This window comes from Penicillium arizonense, assembly GCF_001773325.1.
Source record: "Penicillium arizonense strain CBS 141311 chromosome Unknown PENARI_contig007, whole genome shotgun sequence".
Lineage (NCBI taxonomy): Eukaryota > Fungi > Ascomycota > Eurotiomycetes > Eurotiales > Aspergillaceae > Penicillium > Penicillium arizonense.
Window position 1 is genome coordinate 645,641 of NW_019173284.1, and position 21,156 is coordinate 666,796.

Genomic DNA, 21,156 nt, shown 5'->3' on the forward strand with positions numbered 1-21,156 from the left:
TGAACGGTGAACTTTGCACCTCACCTGATAAGGCCTACCGTGGCCGGTGTGCTCTTCGTGGTGTTAGGCTGCTCTCATGGCGCGGCTGTAATGAACTCCCAGAAAAGGCGGTCAACGGTTGCCCGCGGCCGGCTACGTCTCCGCTAGTTGTTGCTAAGAATTCCAGTAATGCTGGGATTAAAACCCTGGTAGGGACTGTGCGGCAGACGCGTCTTTGTCGCGAGTTCGATTGACGGAGCATCTTGAACTGGATTTCCTTGTCGAGTTTGAATGGCGATGGGTTTATTATGGAAACGGCGATAAAGATCTTCGATTGTGGGTGTGCGTTTCGAGAAGGTGAGGACCGAGAAACAACAAGTGTGTGTACAGAGGCGAAACTGTTTTCGGCTCTCATATACCCAGTCATTTCATCTCTTCCGTCTACTGTACAGAATGATGCGACGCTTCTGCCAACAACAAGTCTTCGTACTCTAATACTTTGCTCGGCTATCTTAGGAGATCAGCTTTGTGACAATCGTCTCCCACACCCAACCCTGGCATTGTGAGACAGTTACCAGCCAAATGTTTAAGAGATCTCGGGTAAGTACATCGTAAGGCTGACCACACTTTTTCCCCTCTGTAAGCTACCGCAAGCAAGGCTGCCTCTCTGGATTTTGAACATCGTCGTCAATTTCTAGCTCTTTTTGTCAATCGCTCAGATCGTCTGAGTTCAGCAGAGATGCCTTCGTCATACGACAGTCTGCGTTCCGTTGATCACGCATCACAGGAGCCGCTTCCAGTAACAGCATCACCAACCTTCGAAGCAGTATCTCGGTCATCCTCTGTTTACTATGAGATGATTCTATTTCCTATCCTGATTCTGCTTTTCCGCCACAGCCAATTTCTGCCAGGCCTTTAAAAGAAGTAGGAAGATCTGCTCATCCGTGTCCCTCGCAAGATCAACGGGTGTCTGCCCCATGAAATCTTTCATGGCCAAATCTGCCCCCGCCTCTACTAACGCCCTCACCTTATCAATTCTCTCGTATTTCGTCACCACCGCATGATGAAGAGGTGTTTTGCCCCTAAAATCTCGGATATTTAAGGGGTTTCCGTCCTCCAGGTATTTACGTAGCCACAGTTCCCAAGGACCGACTTGGTGAGACTTCCAGAGAATATGCTCGCTGACCTGGTATGCTTGCTGAGCGCAGTGGTCCTCGCGAGGGATAGGATCTGTGGAAAGTGAAGAGAGAAAATGTCGGTACAATGTTTCGCGGTCAGAGGCGATGTTAGGATTTAGTAATTGGATACCTGGGTACATGAGAAATTAGCAATACGCCCCTCGCCCTGCTCTTTCACCGACGGAAGCGCATATCAACCGAGATCCTCGTCGGGAGGTCATACCTCTGTAGATATTCTTCTCCGCGCCCTCATTACTAACATTGCCGTGAATATGAGTGATTCCGAGGAGCTCCTTGGCGTAAGCTGCAGCCGTTGCCGCGGCATAGTCTTGCCACTGTTTATTCTTGTGGGTATCTGCATAGTCAGATATCCCCCGCACAACAAGACATGGAAAGTTATCCATAAGGCCTGCCGCCTCCATCTCGAAGCAGTGTATGTTTAGTTCTTTGCGAAGTGTTCGCGTGTCACACCATCTCTCATCACCTGATTTCCCGAAGCGATCAAGCCATAGTGCACTACCGGATCATTGGATGGCCGTGAAGGCCTACTGACGAGATGTATGGAATTACACTGAGCGCATGTCGCTTGGCGCTGAAGGTGGTTATATTCCCAGTGATAGAGCTTGTCAGAGCTCGCGCCGGGATAGGAGCATGCTTGTTTGCGAAGAGGAAATCGAGCCGTACTGTCGGACAAGATTCTCGGGATCCGGGATGTTTCGTACATGTGTCGTGCCTGCAGACTGGTGACGGCGTTTAACAAAACATCCGGAGGACGATTCAGAGAGCCGCTCCGCACAAAGCGACCCTCTTTCACTGTCTTGCCAAAGTCGAACTGTATGACGCCTCCTGAGGTGTCACCTGGTTTGCTTACTACCACATCCCCGAGTCGAATATCGTGATCGTAACTCGGCACTCCACCTCCAATTCCGACCATCAAGCCAAACTTTATAGAGGGAAATGTAGTTCGCATCTGTTTGGCTACACGAGCCGCTGAGGTGACACCTGTCACACCTGCCGGAAGTCCCGCAATCGTCACATTATGAGGCCCAATCCGACCCAGAGTGTAGTTATTATCATCGGTGGCTGGTTGAGGCAAAACATCATGGCGTTCATCCAACATGCAGGCGGCAGCCGCAAGCTCTGTAGGCAGGGTGCAGATCCATCCGACCTTGTAGTCTTCGTGCTTCATCTCGTCTTATAGGATCGATGACGGGATTTCGTGTCTTCTCGAGTTACCTGATAAAAAGGGCAGTGAGGGAGGAGTAGATCGGCACAAGAGCTGGACAACGAATTAATATCTTGTCAACCCCTCTTTTTGATGGTGCGTAGCCAATGTAAGCGCAGGCACCATTCGCCCAGCCAATAAAGGCTAAGTCATCTGTGTGGCTGAAGGTTCTGAATTGTATTGAGAGGATAGCGTAATTAGCATGATCTAATCATAGGAGCAAAAGAGCTCAAGATACATTCATTCTTAACTCCATCTCCATATTTCTCACTACCCATACCAACGACAACTATGACGACTTATGAGTAGTCTCCACTGTGATGATATTGAAATAAATACTTCGGTCAAGGTGTCTCATACGTTATCTGCGCCATTTTTGATTAACGATTCAAGTCGACCAATAAGACATAGACAGCTTCTGTCAATTCCAACATATACCCTTGCTTTCAGCACCCAACTACTACTCCCGGTGGTCGAGTAATTGGTGTGCACCACTGCCCCCCATCAACGCACATCACACCGAAAGCTGAAATTGACTGAGATCTCAAATCACCCACAGTACCATTTAGTATAGAGAGATAGATCATAACAATTCAAAAAAGAAAGCCCCTAAGAACGCTATCCAACCAGAAAAAAAATGCCTCACCTTGATTACCGTATATTGATGGGGCACATCAACTACCCAGGCCTAGTGGTAGTGGGACGCGAAGTCACAGGTTCTATAATATGCTTGGGCTGGAGAGAACATTCAGATTTCCAAATAGAGAGACCGAAACACTGCTGATCTTACAAATAGCGCATATATAACCAAGAGATGAGCATCATCTTTGGTTGTTGCTCAGACCGCATGCAATACACGCTACGTTGGGTGCATTAGGGCACTGTTCGAGCATGCTTCACCTGAACAAGCCCAGCCGCGTCCATGAATGATCATAGACAACTGACTGGGCTATTAAAAGAGCCTTGCAAGCCTGGAAGAGAGATACAGTCGAGAGGAATGTGGATGAGGCTAGCGTGGTGCATTTTATTTAGGTGAGCTGCTGACTTAGCTGCTGACTTAGCTCTCCCGCTTCGCTCAGGTCGCGCTCAGTGAGCAAGTCAGAGGGCTCAGGTCACGCTCAGTGAGTGGCATCGGGATGCTCAGTGAGCGAAAAGCGGCATGGGGTGAGCACTAAAACGGAAAGGGAAAGCCAAGACTTGTCAGACATTATCCTGTCTATATGCTCGCCGTATGGGGTGGATTATCACCTTGCTCCACAGATATATGTGTCTAATACAAAGCACGGTTATAGCCTTGAATTCATGTCAATTCTAACGCTTTTCCTCAAACTAGTTTGTGAAGGACTAGGCAAAAATAAAAAGTCTGAGTAATTTGTTAAGCCGGTCCAGCTATTGTTATGGATAATCAATGCCATTTTGTCTCGTTTCATTAATTCTGGCAAATATCATGTAAATAAATAGACAACCCCATCTGTAGCTTTCCTCAAATAAGCCATACTGGCATCGGTGCCAGGAGGTACTTCCCCGATCAGTGTTTTGTGTCACGGCTCCGGTGATGTGGGATCTGACAACCATCTCAAATACTTTTTCTCTACTTTCTCTTTCTCTCATACACTCTTCTCTTCTTCTGGCATCTCTACGGGAGATGTGGAGTATGCTATGAGGTTCACTTCCATCATCTGCGTCTGCCTCTCTCTAGGCCTGGCTCTTGGTAAGTCAATTCCCTAGGAAAGAACAATTCCACTGACAATGCGGTGATCGTTAGGGATCGTGGCTGTTTATCCGTCGTTCAATCATCTATTCGGTTCGGTCAAGTTGCGAGCCCTGCCCAATTCTCCCAATGGGTATACACCAACAAATGTCAGCTGCCCTGCCGACAAGCCTATCGTTCGCAATGCAGCTGGACTATCCGTCAACGAAACGACATGGCTTGAGTCCCGAAGGCAGGAGACTGTCTTTGCCATGAAGGGCCGTTTTAGCCATCTCAACATGACCTTCTTCGACGCGGTCTCCTACATCGAGTCGCATGCCTCAAACATCTCCGACATTCCTAACGTGGGAATTGTCGTGTCTGGTGGAGGCTACCGAGCGTTATCCAATGGTGCAGGTGCACTCAAAGCAATAGATAGCCGGACTTATGGGACTACCCGAATGGGCCATCTGGGTGGCTTGCTCCAGTCAGCTACATACTTGTCGGGCTTCTCTGGTGGTGGCTGCCTACTGGGGTCCATTTATATCAATAATTTCACCACTGTTTCTGAACTACAGGCCCACAAAGGTGGGGTCTGGAAATTTCAGAACTCGATCATCAAGGGACCAGCGAAGAAAGGTCTCGGGGATTGGAATACAGCAGCGTACTACCACAATTTGGACGAGCTGGTTTCTGGGAAAAAGGAGGCCGGTTTCAACATCTCTTTCACGGACTACTGGGGTCGCGCATTGTCGTACCAGCTCATCAACGCCGAAGATGGTGGGCCTGGGTATACGTGGTCCTCAATCGCATTGACAGAAGACTTCAAACAGGGAAAGATGCCTTTGCCTCTGTTGGTTGCTGATGGACGAAATCCAGGTGAGACACTCGTCGGAAGCAACTCCACTGTTTATGAGGTCAATCCCTGGAAATTTGGTACATTTGATCCATCAATATTTGCCTTCGTGCCCTTGAAATTTCTCGGGTCTCGGTTCGATAATGGCAAAGTATCTTCCGATATTTGTGTTGAGGGCTTTGACAATGCCGGATTTATCATGGGGACATCCTCTACGCTCTTTAATCAGTTCATCTTACGGCTCAACACCACCGATGTTCCTGAGAAGCTGAAGTCAATTCTTGGTGATCTTCTCCAAGGCCTCGGTAAACAAAGCGATGACATTGCAATCTACTCCCCAAATCCATTCTACAACTACGAGTATGCCACGATTGCTTACAGAAATACCCCCAATCTCAACGTCGTGGACGGTGGAGAGGATAAACAAAACCTTCCACTCCACCCGTTGATTCAACCAATACGCCACGTTGATGTGATTTTTGCTGTGGACTCATCGGCAAGCACCAAGAACAATTGGCCTAGTGGTAGTCCTCTGGTTGCAACCTACGAACGCAGTCTCAATTCTTCAGGGATCGGAAATGGGACTGTCTTCCCAAGCATCCCAGACACGAACACATTCATCAATCTCGGCTTGAACACGCGTCCAACCTTCTTCGGTTGTAATAGTTCAAACCTCACTGGTCCAGCACCACTTGTTGTGTACATTCCAAACCACCCATACACCATGCTCTCAAACAAGTCCACTTTCCAGATGGAATACTCGATTGCCGAAAGAGACGACGTGATTGAAAATGGATACAACGTCATGACAATGGGAAATGGAACCAGAAAAGGATATTCTGACTGGTCAACATGTGCAGGCTGTGCGATTCTCAGTCGGTCTTTTGATCGAACTGGTACCAATGTGCCGGAGGTTTGCAAAGAATGCTTTGCAAAGTATTGCTGGAATGGAACCCGCAACAGCACGGAGCCGGGATCTTATGAGCCTGCGTTGATCGTTGCGAAGAATTCTGCGGCCAAGGACTCAGCCTCTTATCTGCTGGCTTTCCTGGCGTCAGTTCTAGTGCTGGGTCCCGTGCTGGGTTAATAGGCGTCTTCGATATCTGCTATTCAGTCAACTTAACAATTTATTGTTCTCATCCCTGTCATGAGTCTACCTATGTATTAAGTCGTTATTTCTTATAAGCATAGATTATCTTTTCCCAGCAGTAATGCAATATTGCAGGCCCACAAACGTGAATTTAGGAGACATTCAAGATCGTCACAAATATGTATGGTGTCACTCAAGAAGTATACGAAATCCATGGGTCTCGAAGCTATGCTTTCTCGGCACTATTCTCGCTTGTCCTGCTTTAATTTTTTCTTATCCAGTTCTCAGGGCTCAAATAAAGTGAGGATATCTACTGGGTACCTGAGTACATCCATGGATATATCCAAGGGGATTTCGCTAAATTTATAGTTCGGGGAACAACGACGAAAAACGAAGTTACTCGTTCATTTCCGATTCACAATTTACTGAAAACATTTCAATAACCAAACTGGACATCGGAGTATTCAAAACCACAAGCTTTAGCAACTCCGTTGTGTACGTGTGTACGCGGCGTCACAGGGTTGACGATCGCCCGAAACCAGCGAGCGACCGCCTTCCAACACCAAGTCAACATCAACTACAATGGAGCCACCAAATAAGAAGATAAGAACCGACTCAGCCTCTCCGGAACCCGAGTCAAGACTGGAATCTCCTTTGTCTACATTACCCGAACTAGTCACCTTACACAAAGTCATCACCCCACCAGAACGACCTCGAATCTCCGGACAGGTCGCTTACACCGACTCCGAAGCAGAGAAGGAGAGCAATGAGCCAAAGACCAGCCAAACAAGCCCTAAAGCTGGCTCCATTCCTCCAAAGGTCATCGACTCTCCAGTTCAACTCACACACATCCGTGATCTTCCAACAAGCAAAGGCTATAATGTGGACACGGTGCGACTCCGTGATATCCTCGGGGATCCAATGATCCGCGAATGCTGGCAGTTCAATTACCTTATCGATGTGGATTTTCTCATGTCGCAATTTGATGAAGATACTAGAGGTCTTGTTAAAGTCCGTGTTGTGCATGGGTCGTGGCAAAGAGAAAGTGCGAACAAGATTCGTATCGAAGTGAATCAACCCTTCTTCACTATCTAGAGAGATTGTCTAATATACACCTAGGAAGCATGTGCGCGATATCCCAATGTCGAACCTGTCGTGGCATACATGCCCGAGGCCTTCGGGACGCATCATTCTAAGATGATGGTGCTTCTTCGGCATGATGATCTAGCCCAGTAAGATGCTCAACCTTGATTGCATGGCTAAATTCAACTAACAGTATTAGGGTTGTCATCCATACGGCGAACATGATCCCTATGGACTGGACAAATATGACACAGGCTGTCTGGCGCTCTCCGCTTCTTCCGCAGAACCCATCCTCGGCACCAGAGACAGACGCACCAATTGGCTCTGGGTCCCGATTCAAAAGAGACCTTCTCGCCTATTTGAAGGCATACGGTCCCTCCAAGACAGGTCCGTTGGTTCAACAGTTGAAAACCTATGATTTCGAAGCTGTGCGCGCTGCCCTTGTTGCCAGTGTACCATCCAAGCAGCATGCCAACGACTCCAATTCAGACGAGGGAACACTATGGGGATGGCTCGCACTCAAGGACCTTATGAGCCGAATCCCAATTAAAAACACCAACCAGGACGAAAAAGAGAGCCCCAAAAAGCCTCACATCGTCATCCAGGTAAGGCCCCCCAACCAGCTCACCAAACAAGAACCACCCATCTAATCAACGACCCTATGCAGATCTCATCAGTGGCAACACTAGGCCAAACAGATAAATGGCTAAAAGAAGTCTTCTTCAAAGCCCTCTCCCCATCACCACACTCACACCAAACACCAACTCCAACCTACTCGATAATCTTCCCAACACCCGATGAAATCCGCCGCTCCTTAGACGGCTACAATTCCGGCGGCTCAATCCACATGAAAACACAAAGCGCAGCACAACAAAAACAACTCGCATACATGCGTCCCTATCTGTGCCAATGGGCCGGCGATGATCCCACAAACGGCACATATATCGACCTATCAGGCGACGAGCCACCGAAACGGGAAGCTGGTCGTGCGCGCGCGGCGCCGCATATCAAGACTTATATTCGGTTTCGTGATGGGATGGAGAGCATGGACTGGGCGATGGTTTCGTCGGCGAATCTTTCTACGCAGGCTTGGGGTGCGGGGGTTAATTCTAGAGGGGAGGTTAGGATTTGTAGTTGGGAGATTGGGGTTGTTGTTTGGCCGGGGTTGTTTGGTGATTGTGCTGATGAGGGTGGGGAGGCGGTTATGGTCCCTACTTTTAAGAAGGATCGTCCTTCTATGCCGTCAGAGACGGCGAAGGAGAAGGGGGAGGGGACTGTTTCTGTTGTTGTTGGATTCCGTATGCCTTACGACCTACCCTTAACGCGGTATGGAGCCTCGGATGAGCCGTGGTGTGCTACTGCCTCACATGAACTGCCCGACTGGCGCGGACAGAGCTGGATTGTTTGATTCCAGTATGATCTCTTGACGAAATGGAACAGCTTCTATTGCTATATCGATTAGCCGCGACACAGCTCCGGCAGCATTTTATCATTATCCAATGGAATTTCAGTATATGAAGGACATGGGCGTCTAGTAAACGCAAAATTCTTTCATGGATAGTAGCATGCAATTGTATTCGTCGTATTCGTTCAGATCCAGAGCTTCAACAGAAGTAATATCCCGCTCTGGGAATCACCAGATCTCCGCATTTGATTCCATAATTCCCAACCAACTTCATATCCATCCAATAACGTTCTTCATTTCCTTATATCGATTCCTCGGCGTGTGGTTTAATTTACTCGCGGGTACCGTACTTGGCAATGAGGTTGTTGACGTGGGCGATGTAGAGCTGGTTAGCCTTGGAGGGGTTGTAGTCCTTGACCTTCTCCCAGGCACCGAAGAGCTGCTTCTTCTGTAAAGGTGGAGAAATGAATAGTCAGCCACGATTCGTGTCTCGGGGTCTTCTCCGCGTCGGGCGGGTGTGCATGATATGTTTGTGCTCCACCACCAACTCGATTGAACCCTCCACCCTCGAGGAAATTATCAACATACCTGGAAATCCATCATGCCAGGCTTCTCCATGGCCTCGCCCTTTGAAACCTTGAAGTAGATGTACAGATCCTTCTTCTCCAACAGACCGGGGGAAGTCTTGAGGAGCATAACAGCCTTGGCGGCGAACTCGAAGGCCTTGTTGAGGACGTCCTTCTCGGCGGCGTCGACGCTCTCGAACTCGCCCTGCTCAGCGACCTTCTCGTATGCGGCCTTCAGGGCGTCGATGTCGATGCCCTCGGCGGCTTGTTGCACATCCTCGGTGATCTTGCTCTCTTTCTTCTGGGCGGATTCCAGAACGGCGATGAAGGGGGCGATGTCAGACATTTTAGGTCGTTGGAGGTTGTGTGGGAGTGTAGTGTTGGAGCTAAGGTTGGGGTTGGAGATGTTGAGGAGGGGTTTGTTTGGTGGGGTGCTGACACACTCGCCAGTTGTTCCCGAGGTAAATATACGATGCAGAAGTACCAGTAGATATTGAGTATGTAGTATTTAGTATTTAACGTTAGTATATTAAATAGGACAGTAATAATGATAAATTGTATTGTACTCTTATCTTTACATCTCTATCACCAGACGCCCGCGGATGCAAGATGACGCGCTATGAATATCAAATGCCAAATGTACATCACCAATCCACTGCCCATCCATTGTTCGTCAAGAACTCCTCACAAGCAGCCTTGAGTGCATAGTTATTGCGCAGGTCACTGACAGTCATGGGCGTGCGAGTCAAAGGATCAACCCCAGACTTCTCAACATACTTGGTGATCCCAATGCGATCAAAGCTAGTCCCAGAAGGCGTAATAACCGGATCATGCATGATCTCAAAGGTAATACCATCGATCAGATAGTCCGGCACAACCTATAAAGCGCACAAAGTCAGCCCACACACGCTCACTTATCCCACCATAGACACCAAATAAAACAAAAAGAACCAAACTCACCCTCTCCTTAATCTCCCCCTTAGAAGAAACAGCAAAAGCCTCCCTCACATTCCTAATATTATTCTCCGCATCAGCCCTCAAAGCATCCCGATCCTCGCCAAACCCAATCTCCCCAATCTCCCCACGTTCCAACCGACCCTCCAACTCTTCCAAAGCCCGTTTGACATCAGCCTCAATAAGCCCCTCCACAGCGCCCAGGGTAGCATCCATCTCCCTTAACCGCCCGGTCTCCCTAGCCGCCCAAATCGCCTGCTTCGCGCGCAATACAGTCCGCGACAAATTCTCCGTCTGGGCATTCTTCGCCGCGAGACTCTGCGTGTACGCGTTAGACGCGACGTCATAGGCTTCTTGTGGGCGCTGGAGGCCGAGCAGTGCTTGCGCGAGGTAGTAGCTGCTTTTTAGGGCGAGGGGGTTTTCAGGACCGTAGAGGGTTATTGCGCTGCGCGCATCGTGTTCGACATCCGCCCATTTCGTTAGTTTTATTCGGGTTATTGCGCGGTTTGTGAAAAAGCTTGGGTCTTTGGGGTTTTTGGCGATTCTATGTTTGGAAGATGTTAGTTTGTGTTTGGATTGGGAGTTGGGGGTTTGGGTGTGATTTGAGGGGTGGGAGTGCGGATGGACCGGATGGTGCTCACGCTTGGGAGTAGAAGTCTTCGGCGCCGGTGTAATCGCCCTCTTTGAAGAGCTCGTTGCCCTTTGCTTTGAGCTCTTGCGCCATGATGTGTGACGGTTGGAGATTCCTTTGGGCTCTGTGCGGTTCTGGAGTGTACCTAGGTAGGTGGGGCGCTCCACAGTCACGCAGTGCTGATCGTGAAGGGTTTGGGACTTTGGAGGAACTTTTGTTCACGAACTAACTTACTGCGAGTCTGGAAAATACACCCTGAGGGTCTGAGGTACGTAAATTCAATTTTGCGAGAAAAGTGAAATTGACTATGTACAGATCTATGATCGTCCAATTTGAAATGGAAATAACATTGGTATCATGCGCTGAGAAAGACAGATCAGAGACAACATCTAAGCCGCGGTGCGGAACTGAGTTTCATAATCGGTGATAGCCTGGACCTTAGCAGCAGAGGCGCTCTTAGGATCAAAGCGGTAGTTGAGCCAGTCCGAGGCCAGCTTCTTGGCCAGCTCGACGCCAATGACCCGCTGGCCCATGCACAGGACCTGGGCGTCGTTGCTCAGGATGGACCGCTCAACGGAGAACGGATCGTGGGCAGTCACGGCGCGGATGCCAGGCACCTTGTTGGCGGCGATGGCTACACCAAGACCAGTGCCGCAGATGAAGAGGCCACGGTCTGCCTTGCCATCCTTGATGAGCTTGGCTCCTTCGACGGCTGGGTGGGGGTAGGCGGTCTTGTCGTCAGAGGTGTTGACGCCGACGTCGATGATCTCGGCGACGAGGGGATTCTTCTGGAGGGTGGCTTTGATAGCTTCCTTGTAGGGGACACCGGCCTCGTCGCAGGCCATGACAATGCGGAGGGGGGCAGACATTTTATGTAGATGTGTATATTAACTAGAGAAGATAGGGAAGATAGAGTGTAAAGTAGAGTAGAAGAGTGTGATTGGAAGTAGAGGACTCTGAACTGAAAGAAAAACCAGTTTTGGGAGCCTTCGAGGGGTTCTTATATCTTTGACTTCACGTACTTCACCTTCCCCAGCTTACGGATTGTCTCCGCTCCTTGGACCTGGCCTCGATATTGTTACGCGGCATATTTCAGTATCCAAGTGGCCAACCAGGCGTCATAGCACCATTACAGCGAGCTATGAGTGGTCAGTGGCAATATGAGGTTAAACCGAGGTCGGATACATTAGGAGTCCGTTTGAAACGTTACATGCTCCTTACCTCGTATTACACGGGATGTCGACCACCTACCCTGTACCGTACATACTTTTGTGGCTTCCACTCACTAACTTACTTATCGTCAGCCATTCTACAGCCATCGATGTTAGTGAACAAGGGGTATTCAAGCCAGACGGTTGTGGCTTGTGCAAGGGCTGTTAACCCTCCTCTTCTCTAGCGGCCAAGGACAGCCCAGAACCTGAATCCCTTCCCTGACGCCAAAACTTGGTTCTGTGACATAAGATCCTGGGCACTTATGCCTAGTTACGTCCGAGCCCAGACGGGAAGTGGTTGACCTCATAGGCAGGACTAAACTTTCAATGTAAGTGCCGAAAACCTGGCAGCCTGTAGATATGCGTGAAGACTGTGAATTGCCTCATATGCCTAAAAAACGAGTCACCCAATATTCGCATGTACGTTTATCTCCCCCATAATTGATGCACAGGCCCGGGTCTCGCTAGGTTACGATGTTCCCCACTGCACTCCACCAAGTGGGATGTTGTTGGTTGCTAGTAGTGACAAGCAGGCTGTCGCATAACCAGTTCTTGTGAATCTCCTCCCGATTTTGGATCCACAGTACGATCTATACAATTATGACCTGGGATAGGATGTACACAGCCTCTTTAGGTAAATTGTATAGACTTCTCAACCGGCTTCCCGCTTCCCCTCCCCCTCATGCCCCTCCTGATACTACATTGGCCCTCACTATCCCGACATTGGCCATATCAACGCTGATTCGTTTTTTGGCCGGCAAATTGTATTCCGAAGGTTTGCTATACCCCTGAACTAAGTTTAGCGTGACATTTTGGTGGACGTATCCAATTCCCTCAAGTAAGAGACATGGATTCGGAACATACGGAGGACTCGGGAAAATGCGCTAACGCGCGGGGGCATTGACAAAGGAAATTACATACCTTCCTTAGCATAACGGAAACATCGCTTCAATTCCCTTGAATTTCACTCATAGCAACTCACCCGAGCACAGCCAAGAGTTAGTCAAACGCCAACCCCAGACCCGATCCGTCTTTCCGGGGATCCCCTCAACTTATACTTTACAACACCACAACACAAACAACCACACCACACCACACCACACCACTAACAATAACCACCACCGCCAACCATGGAGTCCACCTACCCAGTCCTCCCCGAAAAGCTCCTCCTCATCTCTCTAAAGATGTACTTTACCCCAGACCGCACCCTATCCTACCTAAACGCCCTCCTAAACCCAACCAACGAGATCGTGCACCCACAAAACCGCCAAAAACTCCTCCTAGCACTAATCCCGGACTTCCTAACAATCCACCCCTGCGCCGAGATAATCAAATCCTACGAGGAAACCCTCCAAACCCAAAACATACCCACCAACCCACCCCCTTTCCTCCTCGGCGCGCAAGACTGTTTCTGGGAATCTGCCGGCGCCTACACAGGCGAAGTCTCACCGTCCTCATTAGCGGCCCTAGGCTGCAAAATCGTCGAACTAGGCCACGCCGAACGCAGATCAATCTTCAACGAAACAGACGCGCAGACAGCTGCGAAAGCGGCGGCTACATGCGCACAGGGAATGGTTCCGCTTGTGTGTATTGGCGAGATTACTGCGCCTGGCGCTGTTGCGTCTGAGGCGGTTGGGAAGGCTGTTGATGAGTGCGCTGTTCTTGTGCGCGCTGTGTTAGATGCGGTTCCGGTGGATGCACCGGTTATTTTTGCCTATGAGCCTGTTTGGGCGATTGGGCAGCCTAAGCCTGCTGGTGTGGATCATGTTGCCGCTGTTGTTAGTGGGATTCGGGGGGTTGTTGGGGAGAGGGTTGGGACTGTCAGGGTGCTGTATGGGGGTAGTGCTGGGCCTGGGCTTTGGAGTAAGGGTGGGTTGGGGGAGGCTGTTGATGGGATGTTTTTGGGGAGGTTTGCGCATGAGATTGGAGGTGTTAGGGAGGTTGTTAGGGAGGTTGAGGAAAGTTTGGGGCTCTGAGTTTGGTGGGTGTGTGTGAATACTATTCCAGTTGCATTTGCATTTTGGCTTGTTTTGCACTTGCTGATTGATTGAGGTTGATGCAGGTATCGATGCTGGCTTGATACCCTGACACCTCATATGCTAGGAGCGTATACCTTCATGTATGGAGGACGGTATCATGTTTCACGCCGTACAGTCCCTTGTCACTGTTATACGAAAAGTACCATATAAAACATCTAGACAAATCCACAACATCTCACGAGACCTGAAAGAGCTGGTCGGGAAGCCTATCTGGGGATCCCGAGAAAACGGGCAAACCCACAAATTTATGGAGAAACTGGAGAAACTCGACCGGTGGGTTGATCCGATTTCCCCAGTTTTTGTTCTTTATTCCCCACTATCACGCGGTAGGATTTGCTCAGATGATCTTAAAACTTTTTATAGCCATAACTTACGGGATATGCACTTCGGCTCTCGGTCCCCTACTTACTGCTTCTGATAGGGTGTTCGGGGTGTTCCTGTCGCTTGTTAACTCCTACTTTCCCTCTCCAGGTACCAATGGCTATGGGAAAGATTTTTGCAGCTTTATTTGATCCACTGTGGACTCTGAAGCTCCAGTCTTTGCACTGATCGAGTAATCCGAGCTTGGATATGAATGAGTTGTCTATACATCAATTCTACCCCTTTTTATGTTCTTTTTCTTTTCTTCGGCACTTCCTGACTCGGATGGGCTACTGTACTACACGGCCTCTCTACTTTACCCCTAGATCATTCATCCCGACATTGTCGGTCGAGTCTTTCGGACGAGAAACGCACCTTCGAATGCAAGCATCGGATAAGTGAATGCAACAGTAAATCCTATTTTTCTTTCCAATATCCAATCCAATCCATGCTACAGTATTTACAGAAATCTATCAAACCAAACCGCTCTCATCTTCCACACCGCTTATTTCTTCTGCATCTCCTCACGCAACTCCTTCTTCACCCGCGTGACAGTCCCAACGCCCCCATACACAATCCCAGTATACATCATAGCAACAGAAGCACCAGCATCAAGAACCTGGCGCGCCTGCTTACCAGTAGTAATACCACCGGAAGCGAAAATAACCTTACGCGGCAACGTCGCCAAATCAGCCGCCTTCTCCACAGTACCCTCGAGCTCAGTCGCAGGGGCATCGGACTTGGCATCAGCCGCAGACGGAGGACCCTGGTCCAGCAAAGCGCGGTAACGAGCGACCAACGCGACAGAGCGGTCAAACAGCTGGGGGCCGGAATAGCCGCCCGTCTCGGTTAGGGTCTTCTGCTCTGCTTCTGGGAGGACAAAGCCCTTGGGCACGGGGTCGGGCCGGCGGTTGGTCGTGTTGCCGACGATGACGCCGTCGACGCCCGAGTTCCAGACTGCTTCGCAGATTCCGGAGATTTGTTCGTTTGAGTCTTCGTCTGGGCTGACCTTTACCATTACGAAGGGCTTGGTCTTGCGTTCGATGTTTTTGGCGGAGCCTACGACTGCGGTGAGGATTGCTGTTAGGGGTGCTGTTGCTTGGAGATCGCGCAGGCCGGGTGTGTTTGGGCTGGAGACGTTTACGACGAGGATGTCGGCGTAGCGGGCCAGGCGGTCGACGCAGTAGACGTAGTCGCGCTTGATGGCTTCGATGTCGTTGTCTGGGGTGAGCTTGTTCTTGGCTACTTGCACGGCGAGGAGCTTGCCGGGGATGAGACTGCCTGGGGGAACGTTGGCTTCGCCGTCTAGGACGCGCTGCTCGGATCCGTCGTGGAGACCGAAGCCGGCGGCGTAGGCGAAGTCTGTGACGCGCTGCTTCAGGACGGCGGCCATGTGGTCTGCGCCTTTAGAGTTGAGGCCATAGCGGTTGATCATGGCGTGTTGAGAGGGGAGACGGAAGACTCGTGGCTTGGGGTTTCCCTCCTGGGGCAGGGGAGTGGTGCCGCCGACTTCGACGATGGCGGGGCCGATGTCAAAGAGCGCATCGGGGACGTCGGCGTGTTTGTCCAGACCGGCAGAGATACCGATGGGGTTGGAGAGGGTGTAGCCGAAGACCTGATGGGTTGTTAACGTTGGTTTATCTATGGACTCGCAGGTTTATTACCTCCGTTGCGAGGGCACCGTCGCTGTCTGGGTTTCCACGCTCGCGCGGGTGAAGACCGTACGGGTAGAGCATCTTAAGCATGTCCACGCCCATGTGGTGCGCATCCTCCGCATCGGGATACAGTTGCCGGATCAAAGGCACCGCTCCGTATCTGTGGATGCTGGCTCTGGTATCGGTACCATAGATATAGCCCACCAGTAGGGTCAATGCCAATGAAGTACCGTACAACGCCTTCTTGGAGCCACGGCCTGCTTTGCGGGGGATCTCCTTGGGAGCCTCCTTCACGGTCTCCTTGGCGGCATCCTTTGCGGCAACTTTCACGGTCTCCTTCGCAGCCTCAGCCGAGTCCGAAGCATATCTCTTCGCACCGGGGACCCGCTTCGGGATCAATGCCGACGGCCGTTGGGTCAAGCGGGAGGTAGGCAGGGCACGAGCCCGAATGCTGGCTCTCCAGGCCATTTTGGCAGCGGTGCAGGACATCTTGACTGCGGGGTGTGGGGATTCAATTGTTCTTCATCGGCGGAGCCACGCCGAACCTATGCAGGCGTTAGTTTTCCGATCGTAGTAGCTTGGCTGCGATGATGAGCTTGCCAAGATCCAGGCGATTCCGGCTGGAGACCAATTGGAACAGGACAGACAGGTCAATATGCACCTCGGGAATACTTACAATTGCAATTGAGCACGATCTAAGGTTGTCGCACTTCCCTTGCAGTTGTCAAGGGCGGATTCGGGTTCTGCTCTCTCCGGGCGGTGTGTCGATAGTGCCAGCCCAATGTGGCGGTGAAGTCTATAGTATATTCTCTCATGCTTAATCTTCTTTTGTCGTTTTGATATTAGTTAATGATACTATAGATAGAATGTATCGCTCATGTTAGCTCTCGACTTTATATTAAATGTCTAGACGAATGAAATCCATCCACCGTGATGATCTTCTATTGGACCACGTCCTCGTACCGGGCAACTGCTAAGATCGCCATGACTAACTCCCGTTTCTCGTCTTGCGAGATATAACTTGACTGTTTCTTTTTCAAAATATCGAACCCGGTTAATCTCCTGGCTTGTTTCTTGAACAAATTCCTCGCTAAATCGACAGCTTTGGATCAATAGCCAGCGAAATTTCAATCAACCCCCTTTCGAGCATCTGATCGTCTCCTGGACTCATCCCTGCAACAAAAAGGATGTCTAATCAACCCCTATCCACTGCCGTAGGATTTGATCATGTATGTTTCGATGAAGATAACACTTCAACAAACAATCATGTATCGTCTCAACAATTCGTCAATGAGATCCCACAAGAGGAACATCAAACAACTCACGGGAAGGAACCCTACCGCTCTTTCAACGTCTTCAAAGATGTACGTTAGTGTTCTATATCCACTCAAAATATTTCCTTCCCCACATAAGCCTTGAATCTACTGTTATCAAAACTAACCATATCACACAGGTAGCACTGGGCACAAACGCATTTAGCTTCTGTCTTCAAGTCCACCCATCTGGAGGCCACGCCCAATCCCCAAGCCCAGTATATCACTCCCTCCGCATCCCATGGTATAAGCAACGCCTGTACCTACCAGCCCCATTCGATCTCTATGCCGGTGGCACAGCAGTCCGCAGCCGAAAAGATCCATCTCCAGAACAGCAAAACCACCGCGCGCATATCCGCTACCATGGTATTGAAGGTCTGGTGGGTCTCCATGCTACTGTGGATCTATTTCACCAAATCGAATCTACGACTCTTCGGAATGATTTACCCGGGTCTGTGCCTGTTTCTTCGGATCTGATGAAGTATTGTTCGGTTGATATTGTTCGGAAGGGGATTGGGAGGACGTACCGTGTTAAGATTATTAATGGTGGGGTTGTTAAGACTTTTTATTGGAAAGGGTCTAAGGCTGCTTTGTCCTTGTTTGATGCGCGGGATAATGAGGCGAAAGCTAGTGATGGGAATGGGAATTTGAAGTTCTTCGCTGCTGATCGGCCGGACGATATTCTTGCTGTCTGGCAGAATCGGACGGATAGACGGATTTTGGGTTCTTTGGGCGTGATTGCAGAGTTGGATGTCGATTCGGATGGGTTGCTTGAGGGGTTGATTGTGAGTTGTCTGGCTGTGGTTGTTGCAGAAAGAATTTCTGGGCGTGGATGGTTTGGTGGACTGGGGAAATCGAGGGGTACTTGATTTATATCGGAAGGTCGTTTAGTTCCATGTACAGTGGGAACTGGCCTTGCTATGAGAGAGCCGACTTACAAGGAGAAGTATTTTCGGTTCAAGGGTTGTACCGGCCTTGGTTTGATGGTTTTATCATAAGAGCGCATGAGGCTAGAGACAGTATGTTATTACATATATACTTGTTAGAAGTTGCGTCTATGATTATACTTAGTGTGTTCCAAATCAATGCTACCTGTATTGATGGGATGTCCCTCATACGGTCAATAAGCCCTATCAATATTCAGCAACTGTGTATCTACATCAGTCCATCAAGACTGGGCTCTATAGCTAGCTCTCCACATCGCCAAACCAAAAGATCAACTTCTATAGCGATTTACGCAATAAAAACCAAGGTCCAATCAACCTTAGTGTGGGCTGAATGGAGATGAGGTGCTTCGATGGCAGCAAAAAGGGAAAGCTAGGCAAGCCTAGCTAGTTGCTCATGGTTCCAGAGTTCTTTTTGCATTTCAGGTTTTTTTTTGCATCTTCATTTCATTTCCACTGAGCCGTTTCTTCATTCCTTTATTAAACTTTTTTTGTGATTCCAGGTTGGGTCCGCGGCTTTTTGTTTTTTAATAAATAGACTGTAATATAGGTAGGTAGGTAAACTTTAGGTTTTAATGATAAGTTTTAATGTTCAACCCCTGAGCAGAGAGGTCAAATTTCGTTGCTTCAAAATAGGCTGAATCATTTAATTTCTTCAATCCCTTCGCTTCTTGGCCTTTGGCACGACATAGTGTATTACATCTTAGTCTTTCAATCACCCCATAAACAATGCCATTCTGCGTGCTGTGTTCGGGATCTCGATATAGTTACGAGGCTCGGCATAAGATGTAATAGACCGTGCTGGACCAGAGATGAAGAATTGAAGCAATTGAGTGGTTTAGAGTGCTTTAAAGCAACCAAATTTGATACTGACTGGACATGATTCCAACTGTTTTTACGTGAATTGATAAGCCATTAGTTATTGACATATAAAGCTGCAATATTTTGTAAAGAACTTGGCCAGGGACAGATATTCACTATCTTCACCTTGCGTATCACATGAAATATGACTCAATTGATCTTTTTCATACACAGCACCTTTTCCTGCGCGATTATTATAAATGCCTGCTCAACTAGTTAACATTAAGAAGCTGCACTTGCATGCAGCTTTTCCATATATAACTGAGACTTAGCAGAGTATTTGCAACGAGCACGGATCGCCGGTCCGTACTTGTAAAACAGAAAAGGAGCCGGCATGCACAAGACGGCAAGAAAAGCAGGAATACAAGACGCCCAATGAATACCAAGATTTTGGTACATGTAATTGGTGAAAAGGGGAAAGACGGCACCGAAAATAGAACGTAGGATGGCGTTAGCGGCCATCACCGAGGCAGCGTAGATGGTGTAGGAGTCAATGAGATAATTCATGACCCCCAAATAGATCAAGACCACGCCAAATCCAAATGGCGCACCGGCAATGATACTCACGCTCCAGTGGATCGACGGCGAGTTAGTCCACGCAAACCAAAAGAGCCCGGCAGGCGTGACAATTGCGGCGAGCATCATGCCTGGTAGACGGGCTTCTGGAGGCGCATATCCTCCGTTGGCATCTTGTACGCGCTGGTACAGTTTATTACCCGGAATTGTCGTTAAAATGCCTAATATGATCCCGATCATAACACCGAGGAAGGCTAGTCCGCCCACACCTTGGTTCCAACCTCTTCCTTCTTCGTAGACAATTGGAAAGGCGGAAAACAGCATATAGAGGGTGCCATAGACGATGGCACTGTAGATCGAGAAGAGTTGCACAACCGGCTCGCGAAAGAGGAATAATAACGGCCGCGACATGGCGTTTGACAGAAGTTTGGGTAACGACAGTTTTCCTTTGCTCAGATCGGCCTTGCTGCGGTATACTTTGCCCGTAACGCGCGATAAGGTCTCAGCACGTCGACGTAGAAGGACGGGCGCATAGGTTTCCGGCACTGCCACGGTAATGATCAGCCATACCAAGCCAGCCGTCGCTGCAAGGAAGCCTTCTACCCATCGCCACCCGGCGTTCATGCTTAGGAAGCCTCCAATGATAGGACCTAAGCAAGGTCCTAGGAAGGGGGCGGCGGCATAGAGACTGATAGCCAATGCGCGCTGTCGGGCCGTGAACATATCAGAGATGGTACCGCCGCCATTGGTAAATGGGGAGGAACCAAAGGCGCCAGCTAGGAAACGGAGGATAAGAAGGGTTTCGATGTTCTTGGCCCCGGCGCAGCCTGCTGTAAAGATGGCCATGCTGCCGGTACTGATGAAGAAGGGTATTTGTCGCCCAAGGGTCTCGCCCACCGGAGCCCAGAACAAGGGCCCGATAGCGAATCCCAATACAAACAATGAGAGGCCGATGGTGGCTACTTCAGTGCTAACCTGGAAATGGTTCTCGATTTGGCGCATGCTGCCACTATAGGCTGAGGACGTCAAGGACACAATCAATGTGGAGAATGCGACAGCTAAAGTGATAGTCACCTTCTTTGCCGTGCCGAAAAGCAGTGGGTTTCGAGGGTCGTTTGGGATCCATGATACTGCATAAGGGTCTAGGTCGGTGCCAGTGCCGATATATTCGTATTCGAGAATCTCTTGAGTGATTACCCCTTGGTCGGTCAACAGCCGCCAGTATGGTATACGCCCATGAGGAGCTCCAAACTTAGGGGGATGGCTCTCAGCCATGATGCGCAACGAGACTGTCTTCGACGGGAGACAAATCGGGTCATAGATTTATGACGCAAGGTTGATCCGTATGTCCAAGACTTGGGCCGGGTGACTGTAGCTAATCACAGAGGAAACATTTTCTTAAATGCGAAATCTGTCTCAGATGGTCGTGACCCACAAGGTGGACTAAGTACAGACGTGTTGTTGGGTCCACAGAAGGATCTTTGGGCCACTACGGAGCATAAAGCTGGTGCTCACCTTTATCGAAAGACAGTTGCTTTCTCAGGAAGGCATTTACGAATTGTGTCGGGCAGAGATACATATTCGTGGCTCTCAGGAGGGT

The 21,156-nt window shown here is 49.5% G+C and overlaps 10 protein-coding genes across 10 annotated transcripts; 4 read left to right on the forward strand and 6 right to left on the reverse strand.

Annotated features, from left to right (window-relative positions):
* Positions 1 to 841: 841 nt before the first annotated feature.
* On the reverse strand, positions 842 to 2,346 carry PENARI_c007G02598 (uncharacterized protein; the record flags this gene model as incomplete). The annotated part of the gene is made up of 3 exons (XM_022630796.1): positions 842 to 1,287; positions 1,381 to 1,512; positions 1,728 to 2,346. 3 exons carry the CDS (start codon positions 2,344 to 2,346, stop codon positions 842 to 844), a joined length of 1,197 nt encoding a protein of 398 aa, XP_022489429.1.
* Positions 2,347 to 4,041: 1,695 nt separating this feature from the next.
* On the forward strand, positions 4,042 to 6,015 carry PENARI_c007G07978 (uncharacterized protein; the record flags this gene model as incomplete). The annotated part of the gene is made up of 2 exons (XM_022631051.1): positions 4,042 to 4,093; positions 4,148 to 6,015. 2 exons carry the CDS (start codon positions 4,042 to 4,044, stop codon positions 6,013 to 6,015), a joined length of 1,920 nt encoding a protein of 639 aa, XP_022489302.1.
* Positions 6,016 to 6,600: 585 nt separating this feature from the next.
* On the forward strand, positions 6,601 to 8,509 carry PENARI_c007G03155 (tyrosyl-DNA phosphodiesterase 1; the record flags this gene model as incomplete). Its single annotated transcript, XM_022630828.1, has 4 exons — positions 6,601 to 7,086; positions 7,138 to 7,250; positions 7,301 to 7,706; positions 7,769 to 8,509. The coding sequence occupies 4 exons, from the start codon at positions 6,601 to 6,603 to the stop codon at positions 8,507 to 8,509; spliced, it is 1,746 nt and encodes a 581-aa protein (XP_022489367.1).
* Positions 8,510 to 8,837: 328 nt separating this feature from the next.
* On the reverse strand, positions 8,838 to 9,418 carry PENARI_c007G07376 (uncharacterized protein; the record flags this gene model as incomplete). Its single annotated transcript, XM_022631026.1, has 2 exons — positions 8,838 to 8,954; positions 9,095 to 9,418. 2 exons carry the CDS (start codon positions 9,416 to 9,418, stop codon positions 8,838 to 8,840), a joined length of 441 nt encoding a protein of 146 aa, XP_022489011.1.
* A 298-nt stretch (positions 9,419 to 9,716) lies between these two features.
* On the reverse strand, positions 9,717 to 10,750 carry PENARI_c007G00252 (putative U-box domain protein; the record flags this gene model as incomplete). Its single annotated transcript, XM_022630686.1, has 3 exons — positions 9,717 to 9,950; positions 10,033 to 10,570; positions 10,668 to 10,750. 3 exons carry the CDS (start codon positions 10,748 to 10,750, stop codon positions 9,717 to 9,719), a joined length of 855 nt encoding a protein of 284 aa, XP_022488893.1.
* Positions 10,751 to 11,046: 296 nt separating this feature from the next.
* PENARI_c007G08748 (RpiB/LacA/LacB family sugar-phosphate isomerase) lies at positions 11,047 to 11,526 on the reverse strand (the record flags this gene model as incomplete). The annotated part of the gene is made up of 1 exon (XM_022631079.1): positions 11,047 to 11,526. One exon carries the CDS (start codon positions 11,524 to 11,526, stop codon positions 11,047 to 11,049), a length of 480 nt encoding a protein of 159 aa, XP_022489188.1.
* Positions 11,527 to 12,998: 1,472 nt separating this feature from the next.
* PENARI_c007G08628 (triose-phosphate isomerase) lies at positions 12,999 to 13,844 on the forward strand (the record flags this gene model as incomplete). Its single annotated transcript, XM_022631075.1, has 1 exon — positions 12,999 to 13,844. The coding sequence occupies one exon, from the start codon at positions 12,999 to 13,001 to the stop codon at positions 13,842 to 13,844; it is 846 nt and encodes a 281-aa protein (XP_022489266.1).
* A 928-nt stretch (positions 13,845 to 14,772) lies between these two features.
* On the reverse strand, positions 14,773 to 16,411 carry PENARI_c007G01585 (dihydroorotate dehydrogenase 2; the record flags this gene model as incomplete). Its single annotated transcript, XM_022630749.1, has 2 exons — positions 14,773 to 15,882; positions 15,932 to 16,411. The coding sequence occupies 2 exons, from the start codon at positions 16,409 to 16,411 to the stop codon at positions 14,773 to 14,775; spliced, it is 1,590 nt and encodes a 529-aa protein (XP_022489133.1).
* A 698-nt stretch (positions 16,412 to 17,109) lies between these two features.
* PENARI_c007G04156 (uncharacterized protein) lies at positions 17,110 to 18,104 on the forward strand (the record flags this gene model as incomplete). The annotated part of the gene is made up of 2 exons (XM_022630870.1): positions 17,110 to 17,286; positions 17,376 to 18,104. 2 exons carry the CDS (start codon positions 17,110 to 17,112, stop codon positions 18,102 to 18,104), a joined length of 906 nt encoding a protein of 301 aa, XP_022489313.1.
* Positions 18,105 to 19,262: 1,158 nt separating this feature from the next.
* Positions 19,263 to 20,831, reverse strand: PENARI_c007G11037 (MFS transporter; the record flags this gene model as incomplete). Its single annotated transcript, XM_022631198.1, has 1 exon — positions 19,263 to 20,831. The coding sequence occupies one exon, from the start codon at positions 20,829 to 20,831 to the stop codon at positions 19,263 to 19,265; it is 1,569 nt and encodes a 522-aa protein (XP_022489363.1).
* Positions 20,832 to 21,156: the final 325 nt, after the last annotated feature.